This window comes from Branchiostoma floridae, chromosome 14 (genome assembly GCF_000003815.2).
Source record: "Branchiostoma floridae strain S238N-H82 chromosome 14, Bfl_VNyyK, whole genome shotgun sequence".
In the NCBI taxonomy this organism is placed as follows: domain Eukaryota; kingdom Metazoa; phylum Chordata; class Leptocardii; order Amphioxiformes; family Branchiostomatidae; genus Branchiostoma; species Branchiostoma floridae.
In genome coordinates this window covers 8,895,915-8,914,600 of record NC_049992.1, presented here as the reverse complement: position 1 = coordinate 8,914,600, position 18,686 = coordinate 8,895,915, and the positions used below count along the sequence as shown (strand labels likewise).

The 18,686-nt window shown below is 39.7% G+C and overlaps 1 protein-coding gene across 5 annotated transcripts in view; it reads right to left on the bottom strand.

Moving 5' to 3' along the window:
• The window catches only part of LOC118430412 (rap1 GTPase-activating protein 1-like), a 124,219-nt gene that overhangs the window by 30,463 nt on the left and 75,070 nt on the right, over positions 1-18,686 (bottom strand). The window contains exon 1 of one of the 5 annotated variants that reach the window (XM_035841267.1): positions 1,387-1,740. The exons of the other annotated variants lie outside the window; for them this stretch is intronic. Coding sequence (XP_035697160.1) covers positions 1,387-1,553 — 167 coding nt within the window. The 5' untranslated portion in view covers positions 1,554-1,740. Of the gene's footprint in view, positions 1-1,386; positions 1,741-18,686 lie in introns of those variants that run through there. 5 annotated transcript variants of the gene reach the window in all.

Below are 18,686 nucleotides of genomic sequence, written 5' to 3'. Positions count from 1 at the left end.
ATTAGCGGTTGGTGACATGCCCCTGGACATCAAGGTCGGGAGTTTGAAACCTGACTGTGGTCACTTACCAGGCTTGCGTGCAGAACTGGCAAGAGCTGTACTTGCCCTCATAATAAGGACACTGATGACGCGATACACAGTTCAATATACTTTTCGTGTTCTACATACTTGTTAGAAAGAGACCATAGGAAAATATCCCTGGTACAGTGGACGTTTACATGCCATACAAACAATCATGTACATGTACAATGTAGAATCAGTCTTTTCCGTGAAGTCAGTGGAAGATTAGCTTTTCTATACGTTAAACTGAGACTTGAGATTAATTTCTCTTTCTCTTTTTGAATGAATGATTCAGAATTTTTCTTCAAACAGAGGTGACTGGTAAGCACACATTGTTTCCTTTTTACTGAGAAGACATGCCGGAATCAACTATTGACAGAAACAGTTTTGTTTACCACTACAGCTAGAACAGAGGTAATAAAATTCAGAGTGAAGCAAGGTCACAGTTAGACACTGCATTTCTTTCCTTTTCTTTTTCTAGAAAATAATGACCCGGACATGTTGCTTTGTGGCTATTCAACAGTCCTTATACTACAGAGCCTTTTCTTACGTAGAAACTATTTGGTTTTCAGGTACACTGAATTGTAGGCACACAGGGGACACACAATTACTAAGACAGATCAATTATACATGTACATGCCAACACAAAAGTAACGACACACAGTCAAGCTGAGTTAAACCATACTTGAACCCACATCTACCATCGATACGCATATCAAGGTTCATAATTTTAAGGTTAGCTTTAAAATCCTTCATTTTTCATTGCTTTCTCCATTTTGCAGCACATATACCCAGCTTATGTATACCACTGAGCATGAAAAAAGTGTACAATGAACATTGATTTACAATGATTGAATGGACTGGTTTAATCTGTACCAACCAATCTACTAAACAGGACAAATTGATTTAGAATGAGTATTTACAAACAAAAGAGCTTTAGAAAGCACCTTTGCCTTGGTCTACTGTTTTGAAATCAACATTGCTTTTGACAGATAGGGACTAGCACTACAATATACAGTTGTAGCCTGGTATCCAGCGGATTCCAGCCATATTATAGCTCCTGAGTCTCTCCTGTTCTCTCTACAAAGTATTTTGAAGAGCACAGAAAAAACTCGGGAGTTATGATACGGCTGGATACCACGGCCAGGCTAGGACAGATGGGCTTTGAATTCATAAGTGTTTTTGTCACGTATTACTAATAAACTACCAAATGTTGAGAAAAGAGAAAAAATGATAAATTCTCACAGTGACACTCTCAAGCATAACTTTACTTTTGAATCATACGAATCAACGATCATACCACTTTTGAAGCTAAACGATCCCTACCTCATCAGAGCCGTCTCAAACCGGTTCTCCTGCTTAACGGTCGGACTTCGCCAGTGCGGACTGGACGGAAGGCTACGCGGCTTCCTCGTGTGGACAGCCCTCTGGAAGCGCTGTACTGCCGTAACTCGCAGCACAGCCACCTTGAATCTCTCCTTGCCTGACCGCATCTTTCTCTGATCTTTTTAGGCTATATTACCACTGAGATACCAGTTAGACTTTTAGAACTGAGCCGAACTATCACAGAGTGGGCAGCTACTAAACTGAAACAAGGCTTTATATATTCCTCCTTACACATCAGCCCACACAATGTGCACAATTGTGTTACCGCCCTCCTGTTCTGGGTACATTACTGAGACTGTTCCCACCTGCTCATGAATAATTCATGAGCAATCCCTCCAATCACAGCACTCCCTGTCTGGGAGGTACCAAGTGATGCGGGGGTGTTTTGTGAGAGTTAGAGAACAGGTGGTTTACTGAGAATGAGGGAGGCAGACAGGAACTAATGAATTAGTAATGAGCTGTCAGATGCATTACCAATCATGGCAGTCATGTTAATATATGGGGATGTAAATCACTGAGACATTGAGTGATGCATAACAGGTCTATCATAAAAACCTGTCAGATTTCATATGTATTACCTAACTTTTATGTTTTTTTGGTTCACCAATATCTACTTCACGGTAAGTCTTGCCTTTTACTATTCACCATTGTAATTTTTTACTAGAGGAATTTGTTAATCAAATCTTTTTGAAACTAAAAGAATTACTAAAAGGTTATTAAGAGCATAATGTACAATAAATGTAAAATATCTGAAAAGTGTAAAAACATAATGGAAAACTGGATACAAAAGAATCTTAAAAACTGAGCACACTACTATGACTGACGGGTTCTTACACCATTTAGATATTTTTACGACATTACAGTTAATGACAAGAACACTTCAGATAGTGTAATGAAGTTTGCGCTTGTTAGCTTACTGAAACGTGATGCCTTTCTATCTCTTGATCCACCCACGTAGCATATGGAGAAAAGATGATTGTACTAACGAACTTTCTGAATATTAGAGATAATGAACACGTGTACAGTACTTCAGTCTGTACACGTGCGTCATGCCAAGTTATAATCATAAAAAGATGTGACGCAGTATTTGAGCAAGCCCGACTTGCAAACGATTTTAGAATTTCTGATCCAAATTTGAAATACTTTAATTTCATTTTGAGAGACAAATTTGAAAGACGCTTCCTGGTAGTATTGGAAGTGATTCTTCAAAGATACTAAAAATACACTAGTACAGTACTAGATATTCTAGTTAATAGTTACAGTAACTGTAATCTATATTAGGCCTACTCGATATTTCCAAACTAGGCCTGGCTGGGCAGCTTTCGGGAACGACAAGTATGATATAAAAGACAACAAATTACACAAGATGTAAAGAGAATGGTCGTGGGCATTACTTGTGTATGTTTTACTATTTTTCATCTCCATAAACAGCCCAGTTTGGAAATGTGACGTAAGCCTTATTTGGACGTGATTTTTGGAAGCGTTGACATCAAGACAAACGTGCCTTGCTCCCGCACAGTTGAAAAAATCGACACAGAAAGGGGTCATACAGACACTAGAATGCCCAACTGGAGGGAAGACTGGTAAGACTGGCTAAGTGTACAGAGCAAACAGCACACAATTCGACCAAAGAAAGATGGATCCTAATTGGACATACTATCACTGACCCAAACACTGCTTGTAATCCTAAACTGAGTCAATATCCAATGCCTCTACATGTGTATATAATAAAGGGATGAGTAGTGTTCCTTCATTGTCTGCCAGTTTGTCTTAGAAAGGGGGTGATCCTAACATCCAGAGGGAGTGTCATGGCTTACATCAGAACCAGGATGCATTCATGATCACATGCATTTCCAAGGCCATGCAGCTACAGCAAGACATTGGCTCAACGCAGATGAAAGACTGAGAATCAGTCACAGAAGTTCAAGGTTGAGCGCAATCACAACCTCAACGGTTCAGAGGTCACATCGCCATGCCTTCTTTCAAGGAACTGATTACAGTTTGCCCGTGTGTGAAAGTTTGCATCATGAACGCAACATGCAAACCGTTTGCGGTCAGAGTGTAAGGCCAAACATATAAAACCGTTTGGATTTTTTCATCATGAATGGTGCCTAGGTTATGCTGACAAATATCTTGAAACACACACAAACATGTGAAAAACAATACCTCCATTTATTAGAGTTAAAATCAAGAGTATTAGCTCAATAGCTGCACTTAAATGTTTAAGCAAATGTATTAAGCAATAGTCATGCTTGGGTCTAGTAACTCCCGATAATAACTTGCTGTATCGACAAATATGCTTGTTACGCCACATTACCAATGCCTAATGTAGCGAGCAAATAGTACATCCATACCTCAACTTACTACTACAGTTTGTCGCGGGGCCATTGAGGTACAGTATATTGTAACAAGGCATTTTAAACCCTAAACTTACTGGTATCGCAAAAGTTGGCTGGCTATTTTACATTTTATGGAGGTGGAAATACATTGGCAGTAATGGCAATGAATGGTTGAAGAAATCTTCAAAATTGATGGTAGAGATATAGCCCCAACTGGCATTAGACCCTGGCAATTAGGGTAAATTTAATTCTCAGTCTCACATTTAGCATTACTTGCACAAAACAATTGGTACGTTTTAAATCAGGTTTAGAAACTTAATGAAACTTTGTAAAACGGATTGAAATAGATTTTCTTTACATAGTAAGGAACTGACATATTAATCCTCCAAAGGCCACACCAAGAAAAAAAGAAGAAGCAACAAAGGCCAAACCAAAAAAAAGTAGTTTTCTAATCTTCAAAACAGGCCATCTGCAAGCAAATTGCACAGGAAATTGCTCAGAGATTGACAAAAGGTTCAAAAGAAGTCATACATCTGCTGTTTGGTGCAAAATGAACTCTCATGAACATCACTGGCATATAACCTAGCAAAGACCACACACACACACACAAAATAAAATAAAATCAGTTTGCCATTTCAAAATGGTCGGCAACATCTGACCAAAATTGCAACCTCTACCATCAGATGGTAGCATACTGGGATAATATGGCACCATGCAGATCTAATGCCGTATTATCTTGTCCACCCACGTAGCAACCCAGACTGATCTGATATGTAGGAACATTACACAAAGTTTGGTGTACAGACACTGTGGGAAGATCAAAAGTGCTGCTGTAATAATGAAGGTGTCAGAACATCTCTTGCGATAGGGAATCAAGTCTGACGGACCATGCTTTAAGTATCAGATGTAATAAAAGCTTAAAACGCAATTAGGGATCTAAAGTCCCCGAATCGAATAGAACTACCCGAATCATACTAACTTGCAAGGGCCTTCATGGCTTTCACACAGGGCAGTGTTGAATTTTTCGCAACAGGGATCGTGGTAGACCGAGAAAAACTTGGATGGAGTGTGTTAGGAAGGACATGAAGGACCGTGTGTGGTCGACCCACTGGACAGAGCCGCATGAAAGCGGGGTGTGAAGACTAGCCGACTGCTGCCTACCCCTGCGTCAGGGACCCCAGCAGCAGTATAATCAAACAATGGATAGTGAGTAACTAATTGTTTGGGTGCCCATGTTGTTAATTTTTGCTAACATTGTTCAATCTATCATTTTAACTTACATGTAAGCTTATGAAGATACATTTTCATCATGTCAAAAAGATATGCTGGATCAACTTGCATTTTCCTTGCTGAAGTTGAAAGAAATATTCAAAAGATAGACATGCAGTGATTATGAACCCATGACGACTAGACACAAATACAGTAATCACGACAAAAGCAAATGCAAGCAAACCCACCAAAGATCAAAGTCAATATTAACAAGACTGAACCAGTTGGCTAACCCCATGAAAACTACATGAAGCCCTCAGCTTGGAACCAAATTGCAGAGGAGACTGTCCAAGGCTGTTCATTATTATTCCCTCAGACAGAAGCATATTGGGATGATTGCATTGCAACCACATGTGCTGTACTGCTTTACGGGTAAATACTTTTCTCTGCTAGCAATTTAGGCTTTTCTCAAAATATGCTGCTACCTAAAAGCCTGAATCTTTTGTTTAAATATAATACGTTTTCAGCAAATTCCAACAATATTATTTCGTTGGATTGCACTTTGCAGGTGCGACTGGGTTTTTACAGTCAAATGATCACAGATATACCTGAGATGCTGTAAGATAGTTGAGGGGAGGGAGGACGCTCTGTGACTCTGAAACAGCTTCCGTCGATGTTGTAAGCGCAGCACATGCTCTTGCAAACTGCTTCTCCGTTTATCCTGATGTTTTGAAACACTCATCTTTACAAGCGCACCAAATGAAGAGTGGCCAAAGATGAAAAGAAAAGGTTGCTTCAAAGCAAAAAATTGTGATAACTAATGTTTAAGCTGTGATATCTCAGAGAGATGTGGTGTGGTCAACATTGGTCTCAGGCCAGAAATGATCCTGTGGCCCTGAAGTGTGTAGTATAATCTTTTGTTCATTAAAAAAAATCAATTTGTTTATTGCAAAACAGATCAGTGAAGATGACAAAGGCTCAATATGAAAAAAAGGTTGATTACCTTTCAAAGGTATTACAGTACCTACATGTATGTCTTTATCTTTATAGGTTTATCATATTTCTCGGTTACTTTGATTTGATATAAATGATGCTTTTAAACTGATTTTAAGTTTCTTTTCCTGCTACACCTGTCCAGTATCATTACAATTTTTCCTAAAATTTCCTGAAAACATACCGATAAATAGTTACTTTTTAAGTTAATGATATCAATACCCCGATATTTGTTCAACTTGGTTATCACAATGGAGCAAGCCCACAACATGATTAACTATGGGTTTCTCTACAGCATATCCCTTTGTTGTACTAACTTATCTTTCATCTTTTTTGATGAAACCCATTGCATATGTGCAAACAAACCAAACCATCCATCAATACTCTGTCTGTGGGTAATATATCTTCCTGTCTTGGTCAGGACATTCAAAATCATTCACAGGTTTTTGTACAGATCCGAATGATTTTTTTTCACTCAGTTGAAAGTGTACCTACCGAAGGTGCTGTGCTGTACCTCTGCAATAACAAAAAAGCCGCTAGAGGGCCAAAATATACAACACCCCCTGGTCCAACAGCTATCTATCACTCAAAAAACATGACCATTTCACGTCAAGAACAAGAGATATCAAAATTGGTTTTGCTGCAGTACTGTAAAGAGCTGCTAGGGGGCCCACAATCTAATCGTTTCAAAGTCTTATCACATACCAAATATCAAGACAATCCATCCGGGCTTCTTAACTCATGCTATTCATCTACATACATGTACAAACGTATCACAAACATTAAAACAGGTGTCACTTTAGTTATCGAAAACACTGTGATTCTGGACTCTAGCCCATAACTCTTTGCCCGATCGACTTTCATACTTTTTAACCTATTTAGCAAAGGCAATAAAGAACAATTCTAAGCAATGAAAATGTTGAAACCAGCAATGAAGTAGTAACCAACTATTAAGTGTTCTGAGAATTCAGATGTTACCTACCAATTGAAATCTAACTAGGAATCACATAAAAATTTAAACTATGAACCCCAAAGAACAACGTTTGACGTTCACATGCAACTTAAATGAGTTATGAGCATACACGAGTATCCATATGGCAAAATTAAGGAATCACATATGGTACAACAGGAGCCACCATTAATTTCTGACCTACTCGTTAAGGCATTGATTTTTTAATCAGAAATATTGCCAGTCCACAAAATCAGCAGGCATTTCAGTTTCTGGGTGTCTGAACAAGTCATAACTTGGATTCCCGGGCTCTTAACAACCACCTGGCAATAGATCTATCTGGTCATTATACATTTTGTAGGTAAAACAAGTCTACAGAAAAAGTGCAGTTATCGTAGAATGATGGAGCATAACTATAAGCAACAAAGGCGGAACAACACACCATAAACTAAGAAAACAATAAACAGACAGACTTTCATCAAAATAAAACCTGGCACCACCACACATGTCGCCAGATCCTGTTTAGTGTTTGTTATGAAAATAAGACAGTTGAAAACACAAAATCAGACTTATGACTTGCAAGTCAGTCACACAGAAAAGGGTCAGAGGCGCAAGATCATCCATAACTCCATAACAAGACAAAAACTTTCTTCTACTCATGCTAGATCAATATGAAGAATTAAGTGCACTTACTTAAGTAAGGATGACCAGCCCAGGACCATTGTTACAACTTGTACTGGAGTTGGCAAGAGTTGCAAGTGTGCAGTGGGTGGGTTAAGAGCATATTATATAGTATAGTTCGCAAACGTGTTCTCACACGTGCCTGCTCGAGGAGCACTATCTTAACAAGGCCAGTCTTACAGTCTTATCTGATCTGGGTTCTGTTAAGTGGGCAACCTTCATTTTATCCACTGAATAAATATCTGCCTGTTGAACAGGACATGCGGTTACATAAACTATGATGGCAAACAAAACTTTCACTATACCTTATATTTCTTTTTCTGACAAAAAAACTAATGTAAACATTATCTGTACAGTTTCTTTCTCCCAATTGTGAGTCTCCTTTTATCACACAGGGTGGGACAAAATTCACTTGTCCTATATTGGGCAAGTACATACAAATTTACTTGCACGCAACAAGTTTTCACAAATTTGAATGACTTTTTTTCTATGCATTTTCACTTCCAACATTGGAATTCTTTTATTATTGGTTCTACTTTTCTGTCTTGACCAACTGTTGATGCAATAACTGTGAAAAGTAACAAATATATCAATATCTCACTCATCGAAAAATCCTATTTGCCCAATTGGGCCAGTAGAGCAGGACATAACCAGGACAATGGGGATAGTGGACTTGTCCAACCCTGTCACATATAAATGTATTTCCTGGAGGGCTTTTGAGCTATTTCATGGGTCCCGTCCTGTTTAATGTCATGTTTTCTCACGCAATGATCCCGATCATTAGTCTTACATGTAAGAGCAAACTTTAATCTCCATCTTCATGGTCAGAAAATTGTACCTCTAGCAGCAGACAAAGCTTTTTATAGCCGAAATGACTGAAAGAATTGTTCCATCCCTATAGCTTTACATTTACTTAAGTTATATAATCTGATTTATCCTTGACATATCATACAATGGTTCTGATCTCTCATAATCATCACCTTCCTATATATAGATCTAGATATGTGCATAATCATGAATGTTGTCTGTGAAACAGGTTATCTTGCTTTTGTTGGACTGACCTACTGTGCAGCTGTCATGGTTCCCAGGCATCCATGCAGTGTATCATATTCATACTTTTTAAACTACAGTAAGCTGGTAGGGGGCAAAATAAACTGATCTATTCATCTATAACTAACCTGAACTTAATCAAGTTGGAAGTTAAAAATCCACTGGATATAAATACTGTAAATGTATTTAAGTTCGCGGGGATTTAAATTCGCGTTAGCGGGAAAAAGGACAATTCGCGGTGGTTTTAAGTTCACGGTAACACCATAGACTGCAGTCTTATACTATAATGGAGAAATGTTCGCGGTGGTTTTAAGTTCGCGGTGAAGTGGTCACCGCGAAAACCGTGAATGTTAATCCACCGCAAACATTTCTGCATTTACAGTATGTCATCAGATCAGAATCACACCTTTTGGGTGTAATCCTTGCGGAGGGCACCTTTGAGGAAGATTGACCCTCACCAGCACCCAGAATGCATTGTGATCATGACATTCCATCTCTGGCAAGGTACCCACCAACAGCACAAACTGATAGTTTTTTTTTGTAAACTATTAAAGGCAAGTAGGCTCTATCCCAATCCTGCAAACCCAATTCATTTTTTCTATTTTATTGAAAATTACAAGAAAGCAATACAGAATTTGGCATCCAAGGCAGCAATGCTGATGTTGGGTGCCATCGAAAATAATACAGTATACATCAGTAGTGATAAACATTCAGAAGTACGTACCTGCAACACAATCTTTAAAAAACAAAGTTAACACTGTCAATCATTTAAACACCCTCATAACCCACACTTTGGGTACCTACTGGCTGCAAAATACACCCATTATTATTATTATTATTATTATTATTTGCCAGCAGTGCGTTTCCTTTATTCGAACAGAGGGCGTTCTGTAGCGGCCAGCTTGATAAACTTAATGATCCACGACCAATATCCATCTGGTGTCTTGTCTCTTGGAACCTCTTAAGCATGCAGATAAAGGTACATGTAACACCCAGTGTGTAATTGGCCACCAGTATCTCCCACTAGAATCTAGCTGCCTCCTATACAATATAAAGAAACTGGTCGGCACTGTCTCACGTGCAACTCCATGTGTGGAGATTGCTGAGCCGATAGGCCAAAGAAGCGACTCTTGAACATGTGCCTATCTACAATGGAATCTACAATACCCATTGTATTTCATTATGTAGTCCTCTACCAATTCTTTTCTATCTCTTGGTTCTTTATCTCAAAAGACATTCCAGTGTACATTACCATACAACATTATCTGATATTGTATCTCTCGCATGGAATTTTATTATGAGTTCAAACTGATAAACCTCAGGGCTCTAAATTTGTTTTTTAAATCCAGCAACTAAGTAAACTGGACATTCCCACAAAGCAACCCTGTACTGGCTGTAGCAAGGAATTTGTCAATTTTGTAATTTGAATAAGGTACATATAGAAAATGAAGCCAACTTTATCAACACTTGCTTACACAAATAGAGAAGATGTGATTTTAATAATTTGCTTCATCAAGACCATTCTCCAAAAACAACTAAGGCATAAGACTTGTATACAGTCCTGTTTTGTCATTCCTTGTACGATGATGTCACAGAGTCACATTTCTTATTGCCTGCATTTCCGTGGCACCCTCTACACTGCAGTGGTGCATGCCCCCTAACTATAGAAAAGGGAACTGCAGCAAACCCACAAGATTATGCTACAAAAACAAGGCAAGAGAGGACATCCAGCATAACTCATCTGAACTGCAGCGCTACATTTTCGCTCATAAAAACTCTGCCAGCACCAAACGGTTTATAGCACTACATGTATCTATCTGAACTGCAGAAGAAACGTAATTTCTACCAGCCTCATGCACCTTGTAATTTATAAGCAAAATAATGCAGGTAATTAGCCTGGGTACCACCCGGGTTTCGCTCCTATATGCTCACTTCTGCTACCCGTCTGGCGAACTGTACACTCCTACCTTTTCTAGAGCGCTCATTCAAAAAGGTGTTTGAATACAGCGATCAGTTAGCCATTCCAAGTTTCAACGTCTGTTCAAACAAGCGCTTGAACCTATTCCTTAATTCACTCATGTGTAGGGACCAAACAGGAACTAGAAGCCAGTTTTGTGAAATCCACAATGATTCAGCAGCTGCTTAATATAGTTTTCCCTGTACTTAGGTTTTAATAGTAACTACATATTATTATGTTTCCGTGCATTCACTCCATAAAATGATGGAGTGTTCAATTAGTATACAACTTTTCTTGAAAACGTCAGTCAGAAAAGTGAACAGGTCTTACTGTTCGCGTTTCTTTGTACTTTTCTTTGCTCATAAGAATGATGAGAACACCCAGATAGCACATGCATGCCCATTAGGCATTGAAAAGTTACTAATAATGGATACATGTTTCTTTCCATTGTAGTTTGGACACGCGGCAGAAAACGTGCATGTCTCTGCAAACCCGAGAGCTAAGGCCACACCAATTTAATTTCTTGGTTCTCGGATTTCCCGACCCATTTTTTTTTCGATTTTGAAAAAAAAAAAATTGGTCCCAAGGAAAATAATATACTCTTAGATCCCTGAAATAAACGTACCGGGACATTCATTTTTTTCAGCCACACCCGGTACGTTCTTATTTTGGACGGTACGTTTATTATGTTTTTGAAAATTAGACCAGGGACCCCTGAAATAATGAAAATTTGGGATTTTCTGCCCATATTTCCTTATTTTTTTTGTTATATAAGCCTCATATGTTCACCCCAGACTTTTTGCAAAATTTTTTTTTTTTTTTTTTTCGACTGACAACCCAATATTTTTCTGAAAAAATCCGAGAACCAAGAAATTAAATTGGTGTGGCCTAAAGAACATTGTTACGTATACAATATAGTATTCTGAAGCTTATGAACATGACAATACACCAGTTCCTCAAGCAACCGGACCATGATTTTGGAAACAGTCAACAGTTTCAGAATAATGTTAACATTAAGCATGAGGTATGAAGCATGTCGTGATGCATTGACTTTGATAGAATGTATTCACGCATGTATTCACGCTTGTCGTTAGTTCCAGCATCTGGCGTGTTACTGCGCATGTTGAACAATTCTGATTCAATGTCAGTCATATAAAAACTTCATAAAAACTGATTATTCCTACCAAACCATACCTTGTCTGTTGATACTGGGTTAGGCATAATGCAGGGCTCGAATTTAACACTTGCGCACTCTTGCCGCAACAGTAGTTTTCTCAGTGCAAGAGTTGTTCAGAAAGTCAGGTTACGCCATGCACAACTTGATTTTGGAATGGTCCTAAGTTACCCACCCTTTACTATAATATCAGAAAATGTAAGCCCTGTTTTGGGGATGTACGCCTTTGGTATGCCCTATTTTCAACTGTTTTTACATATAATGGATAAATAGTTGATTTGGAGAAGTAACGACTTGGAAGTGGTGCAACCTGAAATGCTGATGGCGCAAGCTGCTTTTTGATTCAGGTTGCTGCCTGAGCATCCTGGCTGAAAAAAGTATTTCGAGCACTGTAATGTCTCTCAAAGGGAACCGAATGCTTTTCTGCAAGGCGAAAAATGCTTTTTATCTTTGCTATGCCAGGCTTAGCTTGTAGTTCACATTACTTGATCGCAAAGCGTTAAAGTCCAAGATTCAAAAAGTCTCTGATTAAGACTACCGAAGCGTGTCACCAGTTGAACAGCTACTACAAAGGAGCAAGTAAGAAATACACAGACAAGACACAACAAACGCAGCTGAAGGTATCGTACTCGCGCTCAGACTTTCAATCAAAGTATAGAGTCCGTGTGATCCAAACTGCTTATTCAACAGGCTAATACCTTAACTCCTCGGGGAACCGTTAAAATTCTGTTCACCCTGAATTCACTCACCTCTCGAGTACGACAAACGCTTTCTGGCTATTGGGCTGGCACCGCTGGACCACCTTAGCCCGCCAGCAGCGGACACAAACGCGGGAACTGCCCAAGTGTCCGCACCCCATCATGATTGCTTTCTTCATCCTGTTCGAATTTGGTGGACTGTCTTGAAGCAGAGAGGTACCACACGCGGTTATGGCTCTACAGTGTTGACGGCTGGCTGGCAAAATGGTTAATGGTTCTACTCCTTTCTAATGAGCCTTTTTGAATGAGTCCCTGAACCAAAAAACACGACAGGCACCATGTGACTTGCTACAACTCTGCCCCCTTCTGAATCTATTATGTTCATCACTTAGACATCAATGCACAGTTTGACACCATGATAGCGCATTTACTACGTGTGTCCCTGTAATCATCTGCATCATTCATTTTCTCGCTTACGCGAAAACAAGTGGGTGTTAACAATAACTGCTTCACTCCCCATGTCATGCATGACTTATCACTATCTCTGAGTGGGCTGTTTTCCTTAGCTTCGTACATGTTATGTGATGCAACACCTTGTTAACTAGTAATGGTCACTGAGTTCTTTGACCCGTTGTTGGAAATCAAATTCCAGTTGACAAGGCACTAAGGGTGGGTACCGGTACAATGTACGAGTACAAAACCATTTTGTCTTGTTGGACTTGTCCAGACAAAACGGACCTGAACAAAAGCAGTGGACCTATTCAGAAATGAACAGAAAATATCGGCAGCCGTTCACGTGTTTGGGGGCTTACAGGTACAAGAAAAGAACAAGAGCAAAGTAGAGGAGAGTTGAGGAGGTCCGGACCTGATCCTCTGGACCTGAACCGGACCTGAATTTTCTGTGCCAGTACCAACCCCAACAAGGCACTTCGGGTCATGCTAACACAAGATTTGGGGGTCTTTCTGCTGTAGTTCTACACTAATGTACGACAGTCCCTGCTTTAAACACATCTAAGTCAGTGTCAGAATGATGTACAATGTAAACACTAGACTTAACTGAAATTGCATTCTATGTCATAAATGCTGTACTTAAAATCCTTACCATGTACCAAAGTATTGTACAGATATCTTCAAAAAGTTTTGATTCAAATGTTGTTAAAGTCGTCATATTGCGTAGATTTGCATGGCATGGCATGTTCATCTTCAAAGACTTGGTCTATTATCCTATGCCCAAACCATAAAAGCTCATAAAAACCATTCAAAGCAAAAAAAATGTGATATCTCATGGCATTTTGGATAGGCTCCTAAACTGTACCTGGATAGGTAGCAATGCTGCAATTCTGTATGGCCTCGTAATTTTTCCCCACCAATTACAAGATCGTTGCAGTTTAGTCCTTGGCTGTGAAGACACAGGGAGTTGTTGGCCCACCCAGCAACATACATTGTAAGCAAAGGGGCTCATAGCAAGTCTTTGTCTATAAAGTAAAACTACAAGGTTACAACAGGGTTACTTACTTCACCAGTTTCACCACAGCACGTGTCTTGATATGCTTTAAAGACCGCGTTCTTCTCCAGCAGCTAAGATGGAGACACTTCTGCCGAGGTTTCCCGTCCCTGCATGCTACAGGGTAGCTAGTTATGCTTGCCATCTCAGTCACCCTTGGTTTGATCAACTGTGTCTTAGCTTGGACTTCAAGTCAACAGACAACACCACTTCGATTCTTGCTTGTGCCTCAGTGGTGTTATGTCCAGACCATTTTATAGCTGCAGTTTACCTAAGATCAATATCTTAACATGGTATCATTCTAATCCAATTAAATCCTGTACAATTAGATATTTGAGTAACTCACTCAATGAGGGTGAGTTTGGAAAAGGCGTATGAAAGCGCCTGTTATTATATGTACAATCAAATTACAGAACACAGCAGGATTTCTTGATTCACTCATTCAGTCATTGTCCGTTACTTAGAACCATGCTAGAATTCATGTATACAATTCTGTGACCTTACATAAATGATTTGATTTCTCTATCTGATTACTTCAGCGAAACTTCTTTAAGCCATAATTATGTCCTGACCTATCTGGGGATCATATAATGTTATCTCTCAGATAGGACTACCACGCACATATGTCAGTCATACACTGTAACAAATGAAATGAACCCTTACGTCAAACAAAGCTTTGAAAACTACCCAGCATAATCATTCACATATGTCAACCAACCACTGTAACAAATGAAATTAACCCTCACGTCAAACAAAGCTTTGAAAACTACCCAGCATCATCACGCTGACCTGCCATCCTGCTCCGGAAAGGTCTTCAATCCATATTTGGTGATGCTGTCAAAGTACTAGTACATCTAACATGCAAGAGGACGTAAATGGCCTGTACTAAATGTGATTAACTTCAAACTGGTTTGAACAGAAGACGATCGTGATATAAGAGAGATCGTGACCCCCTTTACAATACAAAAATGTAGGAGACCTTTAAAAATATGTAGATCTTTGTTGGACTGAGAGTCTTTGAATTATTTCAGGAGATAACAAGAGTTCGTAGACCTCAGGCCTGCATGAAATGTATTGGGTTTCTGTAGACCTATTGGGTATTTTTGCCTTTTTGTCTGTGGTACGTGGTTGGAAAAATGAGCTTTTTACCGTGTTGGTTGTGCACCATGCAAAAGTCTGACTCTGAAATTCCATTTTCTGAATTTGTAAGTTTGGACATGGATGAACATTACTTATTTTGGATTTCTTAAGTATGTAACCAACCACAGTACTTTGAAGTTGTTGAGACGCTACCTTTTTTTGTCTCAGATGGCCCATGCACATGTAGTTACTCTGTCACATGATATACTAATATCTTCCTATTTCAATGTACTGACCTAATGCAGCTGCTAAGTCTCCTTGGTTTGTGTTCTTCCAATGATATTCATTAAAGATTTATTTCTGGGGTGTTATTCACTTGACATCGGAATGTTACTTGCATAATTTGACCAATGATACTTTTATCTGTAGTTCCATAGACATTAGACAATATGAATAGTGGTAGCCCCCATGCAGCAGCAACAGTTAGTCCCCAGGGTGGTATGATATTTTCATTCAATCCATCCAACCCAAACCTAAATCTCCTGTAGTATCTAAGCCAAATTTAACAGCATAATTTACTATGAAAAATGTCCTTGTCAATCCCATTTATAGATGGCAAGCTGCTGGCAATGTAGCCTGATTAAATCTCGCTTATAGCAGCCCGCCAAACATCCGCCGGCCCGCGGGGAGGGGCCAGTTACAGCCCTGGACAGCGGAGTTTGTGTTACACAGACTACTGGCAATGGAAGCTTTGAAAAGTTCAGAAGCTGTTGTAGTCAGAGCAAACACCCAGCAAACATCCCCGCAAACCAATGAGCAGTTGCTTAGAAGGGGAATTTCATCATATATTTGCCGCGACAAAATGCAACCAACGATACTGAATTTAAAACAGAACAAAGCTAAGCCTCCACCACTTAACCCTGCCTGTACCATAGATTAAGCAGGCCCAAAAACCAAGCGAATATGACTAGCCCAAAACAACAAATTACCTGTATACAGTATGGAAATGGCATTACCAAAGAAACAAAAAGAAACACAGGACAAATCATACACATACCTTTCTCTTATGCCCACACTCTATACAGTTCTCCTCCACATTAGAAAATTGCATCTTCTTCTGTTTAAGTTCAAGTTCAACCATGATTGCCAACAGGGTAAAGGAACTTGTACCAAAACTTAAAACTCAGTACTATACAGCTCTAGAAACACCACAAAGAGTAATAAGCAAACTCCAATTATACCTGACCAACAGATATATAATCTTGTACACTCCCGTCATCTGGCAAACTGTCAGTGCCACTAAGTAACCTGATACATTGAAGGTGGCCCAGGCCAGATGATGGTTCTACACCCAACCATAATCTGTTTTTAAAACCAAGCAGATATTGGGAGGATGCCCCAACCACACAAAAACAGGATCAACCTATACAGTATCAAGTTCAAGCACTAGGAGGCCCAAAATCAAACCTGACCACCAGGACACCACAAACAACTCACGTACCAAATAGCAACATAATGGTACCTTGCGTTCCGGAGATACAGCGTACGCCCCGTGCCCGCACAAAAGGTAACCTAAAATGTCAAGTTCAAGCACCAAGGGCGCCAAAATCAAAATTGAGCATTATTCAGCCACCGCCGACACATGTGCCAAATATCATCGCGCCAGCACCAGCCTTTCAGAAGATATAACTCCGGAAACACCCCTCTCGGACACAAAATTCGACCTGCCGGGTCAAGTTCAAACGCGACAAGGCCCAAAGTCAATCCTAGGCAACAGGCAACAACCCCCCACCCATGCACCAAAAATCGTCGCAATCGCGCGTATCGTTCCGGACACACAGCGCCAAAAGTGCCCCAAAAACACCAAAAATGCCACCTGCAATGTCAAGTTCAAACGCCAGGAGGCCCAAAATCAAACCTGAGTGTTAGGCTACCACCCCCAACCCACGTACCAAAAATCGTCGTGCTCGCACCATCCGTTCACGAGATACAGCGCCCTACATCCCCGGCTACCGAAAAGTTCCCACCAGCATCAAAACCATACCTGCATACGTGCAGGTAATCAGTTGAAGTAAGCAAAGCTATGAATCTAGGGAGAAAACAACTTTATTACAAAATGTGCTTCCAGCTACATGTAGTTTCAACAAGACTGAAATACAATGTGCAAGATTCACGTTATCAAGAGCATGTCACAAAGTGTTTTCTGATGAAGACTGATCAGTAAAACACATAAAGGTGAACCAATAATCAGTTTTCGTGGGGCAAAAGGCTTCAATGAAATAAAGTATGGTAGCTATTGAAAGCAAGCTATGTAACAGTTGTGACAATTTGTTACAAAGAGTCAGACTTTTGGTACACTGAGATTCTTTGAATTGATTTGGCTTGGTTTGGTTTGGTTTGATACAGATCTCCATTAGTGACTGATATGTCACTATTCTTCCTGGAGTCTGGGTGACTTGTAGAGATTTACCAACTCTAGACAGAAGGATTTGCACCATCGCACACCACACCATCGCACGTGGGTGGGTTCTTTAACGTGTGTGGGGTGTGGCTCTCCCTATACACAGGACCTCCACTTAACGTCCTATCCAAAGGGACGGCCCTAGCTGAAGCTAGGTACTCATTTTCATTTGAGTAAAGTGAGGAAAGCACAAGATCGGTGACACGGCAGGAATCAAACCTGAGACACATGCTACCGTTGCGCCACACGATTATTTTCAAGACATTGAACTGGATGTCCACTGCAGCTGTTGCAAGGGCAAATGACGTGTAAAACATCAGCTTCAAGGAGATTTAATCAAAATCAGATTGTTATATAAAGAGGGCATGACTATTGAGGGCCAAGTGTCGCAAAATTAAACATATACATAGAACGATTTTTCTCTCACACAGAAGAGTTGAAAAAGGTCTCACACACAGACAGATTTTTCTCTCTCACACATCAGTGGAAAAAATTCGCACACATTGACAGATTTTTCTCTCTCACACAACAGTTGAAAAAGGTCGCACACATTGACAGATTTTTCTCTCTCACACAAGAGTTGAAAAAGGTCCCACACATAGACAGATTTTTAAAAGGTGACTTTTTACCCTGTGTCGTCCTATACAATTCTTCACAAATGTTATAAATGCAAGCATGTACACACGGTTTCTCAGTTCAACATGTACTCTGCTCTTCAATATAGAGCCTATAACATTCCTGACACAACAACGATTTTGGTGTTTCCGCCTCTTATTCTTACTCAGCGCTTATGTTTATGCTCACGGAACTGTATATGCAGACAAAACAATATAACGTTATGCCATCGTTGTATCAATGCATTAGTTTATGATGATAAGAGACTTGCTAATTCAAATACGTCACTTCAAAGCATCATATTATTTAAGTGAATACAGTGGCCGCTATTCAAATCCATTTCTATTTCAGCATTCAAGATACAATGGCCAGCATGACTTTGACTTTTGATCTGTTATATAGCTTATATGATTTGCTTTTTCCCAAATTGAGACACTGTCTCACTGTCCCAATGTCTCTGGAGTCATAGAATGTACGCACATATGTCATATAAGTTGTCCTTCAAAGACTCAAACTTGCACGCTCGATAT